The sequence below is a fragment of the Chrysochloris asiatica genome, unplaced genomic scaffold (assembly GCF_000296735.1).
Source record: "Chrysochloris asiatica unplaced genomic scaffold, ChrAsi1.0 scaffold00053, whole genome shotgun sequence".
Lineage (NCBI taxonomy): Eukaryota > Metazoa > Chordata > Mammalia > Afrosoricida > Chrysochloridae > Chrysochloris > Chrysochloris asiatica.
In genome coordinates this window covers 10,913,725-10,919,724 of record NW_006408571.1, presented here as the reverse complement: position 1 = coordinate 10,919,724, position 6,000 = coordinate 10,913,725, and the positions used below count along the sequence as shown (strand labels likewise).

Genomic DNA, 6,000 nt, shown 5'->3' with positions numbered 1-6,000 from the left:
TTTTCTTTATTCATTGTCCAACTTTCACATGCATATGAAGCTATTGAAAATGCCATGACTTGGATTAGGTGCACCTTAGTCCTCAAACTGACATCTTAGCTTGAACACTTTAAAGAGGTCTTGTGCAGCAGATTGGCCTAATGCAGTATGTCATTTGATAGTGGATCCAAGCAAAATGAAGTCTTTGACGAGTTCAGTCTTCTCGATTTATCATGATGTTATTTATTGATCCAGTTATGAGGATTTTTGTTTTCTTTACATTGAGGTACACAGTCCATGCTGAAGGCTGTAGTCTTTGATATACTTCAGTATTTTAAGTTCTCTTTGCTTCTAGCAAGCAAGGTTGTATCATCTGCATAACACAATTATGATAATGAGCCTGTCTTCAATCCTGATGCCACATTTTTCTTCATATAGTAAAGCTTTTCAGATTATTTGCTCACTGTTATGCACCTTGGGGTTTTATTCCTCTGAAATATCCTGGACACATTGCTCCGTGGTCATAAGTAGAGATCTTCCTCATTCCATTTTATAGACCATGGTACTGCCTTGAATCCCTTCATTTCATTTACGTCTTCTTGCTCAGAACTGAGTCTCCAGCTAGGCACATTCTTTCCAGGCCTCATAAGAATGAATTGAGAGGATAAGAAATGTGGGAGAGGGAGCCAACATCTTTTTATTATCATTGTTTTTAATTTTGAGTAATTTTATATTTATAAAAAAAAAAGTTGTGAAAATAGTATCTAGCATTTCTGTATTCCCTTCACCTCACTTTCCCTAATATTAACATTTAATATAACATTGCACAGTCTATAAAATCAGGAAGTTCACCTTGCTTGAATTTTGCCAGGAGTCCCACTCGTGGTCTGTTTCAGGGCCAGAGTTCAGTCCAGATCCCCTGTTGCCTTTAGGTGTCTCTGTAGCTGCCTCAGCTTTTAACATTCTTGACCTTGAATATCTTTGAAGAATATTGGTCAGAGATTTTCCAGAATGTCCTTGAATTTTGTTTGATGGGTATGTCTGATGTTTTCTCCTGATTAGGTTGAGGTTATGTGTTTTTGGCAAGAATTCCACAGAAGGGATAAAGGGATACGTTTCTCAGTGTGTCACATCAAGTGGTACGTGATGCCCATCTCGTATTACTGACGAAGTTACCCTTGATCACTTTGTTACTATGGAGTCTGCTCAGCTTTTCCTTTATAAAATTTTCCCCTTTATAATGTCTGAATATCTTGTGGGAAGTTGTTTTGAGATCGTGAAAGTATCTTACTTTATGTCACACTTTTGGTCACTCATTTTAGCATCCACTGATGATTCTTACTTGCAACGCTATTACTGTGTTGTTTGCCTATTCAGAGTTTCTATTCCCATCATTCCTTTGAAATTTATTAATTGGAATTTTGTTGTAAGGGAAAGTTGTCCTAGTTTTATTTATCTATTTCAATAAATGGATATTTATTTTATTTGCTGAGTTATATGTAATCCATTACCATTACTTTATTGCACAGATTACCTCAGATTTGGATATCATACACTCCTTCAAGTTGGCTCCTATATTATTTTGATGTACCCTCATCATTTTTTGAGCCCCTCGTTACTATTTGGCACTACAAGATATTTCAAGCCCATCTTACACTTTTCTTATCCCATCTTGAAATCAGCATTTCTCCAAAGGACCCCAGAACCAACATATTTTTAGCATTTACTATATATGAGTCAGTTTCATCTTCACAACAAGCTTGTTAGTTAGGCAAATTCCCTTATCCTCACTTTACAGATACGGATTTTGTGCTTCAAAAGGCATAAGTAAATTTGCCAAAAGTTCATAGCCTATAGCCCAAAATCCCTGATTCTGGTATTTTACATGATGGTCTTAGAATCAACTGGATCCTGGGAAGGAGTAGCTACAAAGCTGTACCAACCCTTTGGTATTTGACTATGTCCTTCTCAAATGGACTGTGACATGCAGAGGAGCCTAGGAACAAGCCTTCTAGAGTAGAATAAAAGCTTGTGTTTTGTCAGGTGTAAAAGGTGCCGGTTGTTTCTCTCTCAGTTATTTAGTAAATCCTCTTGACCATTCCATTCTGATTCCGCAAGGCTATAAGAGACCCAGCTCCTGATCGGGGTTGGTGGCCACATTTGGACTTAAGTGTATGTAACATTGAGAGGCCCCAAGGGTAGATTTAACCTAGGATCAAGAGTCTGCTTACCTGTTATCCCTTCTAGAGGTTCTTTCCATTGTTAAAATTTGGGACTTTTGGATTGATTTGTGATAAAGGAGGAAATTGTCTTATACTTTCTTATATCCTTCAGGACAGAGTGAGATCAGGTACTGTGAATTCAGCTCCAGGCCTCTAGTTGCCACTAAGAGCAACCCTAGCAAACTCTCAAAGCCAATTATCTCTTCTTCTTGGTAAACCCCCAGCTCGGCACTTCTAAGAGATTCTTTCTGTCCTCTTCCCTCTTTTCCTTTTTGTTTACTACCTTTAGCTAGGATGCGTGACAGCTTGAGACGAACCCCGCTCTTCCTGCTGTTGCCCCTGCAGCTCTGCATATCTGGGGCTCTGCTGGCACTTTTGTTGTCCTGCTTTTCTAAAAATTAGGGAGTTATTCTTAGGTGCCATCGAGTCGGTACCGACCCATAGTGATCTTATGCACAGCAGAACGAAACACTGCCCGATCCTGGGCCAACCTCACTACTGTTGCCACACTTGAGTCCATCGACACTGCCACCTGGCCAATCCATCTCGTTGGGGGTCTTCCTCTTTTTCTCTGACCCTCTACCTTACCAGACAGTCCTGGGTAATTTCTCAAGCCCCTTCCAGCTCCAACTTTCTATAATTGCACCTACCCCTTGAGTCAATTTATATCTGAATCCAGCATGAATTTAGGTATTTGGGGGTGAAGAGGAGATAATTTCTCCACTTAAGCTCATCTGTAGTTGGGAAGAGGAGAGAAGGGGAGCCTACAAGCCAGAACTCCCGTGTCTTTCCACGACAGAAGCGTGGCCTCAGGCACTTGAGAATAGTTTCTTTGCTTCATCTCTCCCTCATCATCAACTCAGACCTAACCTAGGATCACAGCCTAGCATTCTGTTGGAAGACCCTAAGATAGGCAGCACAGGTAGTGATTCGAATACTAGCTTGACTTTTCTTGGTGAACAAGAAACTACCAGGACACTTTGACTTCCTTTTGGAGAATTTCCTGAGTGTGGTTTATTTAGCAAAAGTAAGCTTCTTGTGGACATAGCGTCTGATCTGTCTTTTTCTCTGTATTCCACTATCTGATGTACTTGTTACTTTCCTCCTGTTTTGCAGTTGAAGGAATGTATCCGAGCATTGGATCAAGAACATACCCACACTCCTTTCAGGCAAAGCAAGCTAACTCAGGTACAGTAAAGTGTGAGCTTTGAGAATGCTGCAGGTTCATGCATTTGTTCTTCCAGTTATCTGTTTGTTCAGCAGAACATCTCTGGTGAATGAGGCATGATACTAGGCATAGTGGAGAAAAGAGAAAGGAAGGAGCCCCTCCAGTCTGGTTCAGTGGCAGAGATGCCTGCAGTACGGGACAGCCAGAATCTGATGTGTGCTATGGCTCCCTGGTAAAAGAGCATGCAGCAGCCTTCTTCTGGCCAACACCCAGCAACTGTTTCTTTCCAATGTACATAAACTCTGTTGGTGTAGTGCCGTCTCTGAGCCTGTGAAGGAGTGTGTGCTGCACTTGGTACTTTCCTGCTGTAAGACTTCAATCAGTGTTTCAGAACAAAAAAATTATGACTGCTGATAAAAAGAATAAGTTATTCATTTCTAATCTACATCTATTAATAGGAAAGATGGCTCAGATCCATTGTTATTTGAAAAGTAAGCTATAGAACAATGTAATAATATGATTGTCTATGATTTTAAAACATTTTTTCATATATATATATAGTCCTGGTGTGGCGCTGTAGCATAATGTGCCAGACTGCAAAGCTGTTTGTACTGCAAGGTCGGCAGAGTCGGCAGATCAAGCTTACCAGCTGCTCCTCGGAAACCCTATACAGGGTCGCTGTGGGTCAGAACCAACTCGACAGCACTAAACAACAACATATATATATACATACATATATATATAGTGAGCTCTGGTAGCGTAGTGGTTACGAATCGGACTGCGAACCTTAAGGTCAGCGGTTCGAAACTACCAGCAGCTCCGCGGGAGAAAGATGAGGCTTTCTACTCCCGTAAAGATTTACACCCTCGGAAACCCTGTACAGGGTCGCTATGGGTCGGACCCGACTCGATGGCACTCAACAACAACAACAACATATATATATATATATATATATAGCCACATAGGAAAAAAACCTAGAAGGATACAGAAGAAGCAATTACCATTGGCTATTTCTGTAGATAATGAGGATAAAGATGGAACTTAAAGCATCTCACTTTATAATTTATGTATGCTGTAGTCACCTGTTGTTTTTATAATTGAAAACAAAAAAACATGCAATGAGGGAGAAAAGCACACAGAAAAATTATTCAGATGTGAACTGTGATTTTTCTGAGTGGTGGAACTATACTTAGTAACTTTTTTCTCATATATTTCTGTTAAAAAACCTGTGCTTTTCTTTAGTAACGGAAAACACCAGTTGACATTAAGTCTGCATCAGTAGTGCCTTCAGAAGAGGGGCATGTGGAGGGGCCTCTTTGGGTACAGATGTCCTGGGTTGGGTTCTGCAGTGTCCTTGCACAGTGGAGACCCCACTAGCTGGAATGAGGCCCCTCTAGGAGAGGCTCTCTCTAGTCTGCAGAATGAAGCCTGCTACCAACCAAGAGGAGTAGTCACTATTTTGTGCAGTTAACCTAGTGACTCCACAGAATCTGGCAGAGCTTGCAACACCTCCACTCCTTACTAGTCAGAATTGGTGACTGTGGGTTAGATGAGTCTTCTCAACCTCTCGTATGCCATTAGTCCTGATTCTGACAGTGACTCTTATTTTTTTTTTTAAGTTCAAACATTACTTTTACCAGTATAAAGTCACCTGAAAATTCAAGCGCTCAGTGAACCACTGCTGAATTTTAGTGAACGTCCTTCTGGGCATCTCCCAGCCCACAAAGTCCATCAAAGTTCTACATACAGTTTTACAGAATCAGACACATTTTTCACTCAAAGATAATTTTTAGTTATCTTTCCATGTACTTAAATGCAAGCCAATCGTCTTTCAGTTTGTCATACTGTGGTGGCTTGTGAGTTGCTGTGATTCTGGACGCTATGCCATAGGTATTTTAAATACCAGCAGGGTCACCCATGGTGGACAAGTTTCAGATGAGCTTCCAGACGAAGACAGACTAGGAAAAAGGAGTGACAAACTACTTCCAATTACTTAGTCACTAAAAACCTTATGAATTAGCAGAGAAACACTGTCAGATATAGTGCCAGAAAATGAGCCCCTCAGGTTGGAAGGCACTCAGTGCGACTGGGAAGAGCTGCCTCCTCAAAGTAGAGTTTACTGTGATGACATGAATGGAGTGAAGTCCACGGGACCTTCATTTGCTGATGGGACACAACTCAAAATGAAGAGAAACAGATGTAAACATCCATTAATAATTGGAACATGGAATGTTCGAAGTATGAATCTAGGAAAATTGGAAATTGTCAAAAATGGAACGCATAATTATCGGTATCTTAGGCATTAGTGAGCTGAAATGGATTGGTATTGGCCATTTTGAATCTGACAACCACATGGTTTTCTATGCCGGGAATGACAAATTGAAGAGGAATGGTGTACATTCATTGTCAAAAAGAACATATCCAGATCAGTCATAAGGTACAATGCTGTCTGTGATAGGTTAACATCCATGCGCTTACAGGTAAGCCCAGTTAATACCACTATTATTCAAATTTACGCACCAACCTCTAAAGCCAGTGAGGATGAAATAGAAGAATTATACCAGCTTCTTCAATCTGAAACTGATCAAACATGCAATCAAGATGTATTGATCATTGCTGGTGAGTGGAATG

At 40.5% G+C, this 6,000-nt stretch overlaps 1 protein-coding gene across 1 annotated transcript in view; it reads left to right on the top strand.

Moving 5' to 3' along the window:
- KIF24 (kinesin family member 24) overlaps positions 1 to 6,000 on the top strand; it is a 65,272-nt gene that overhangs the window by 48,257 nt on the left and 11,015 nt on the right. The window contains exon 8 of the mRNA XM_006863158.1: positions 3,318 to 3,389. Within this exon, the coding sequence (XP_006863220.1) occupies positions 3,318 to 3,389 (72 nt within the window). The remainder of the gene's footprint in view (positions 1 to 3,317; positions 3,390 to 6,000) is intronic.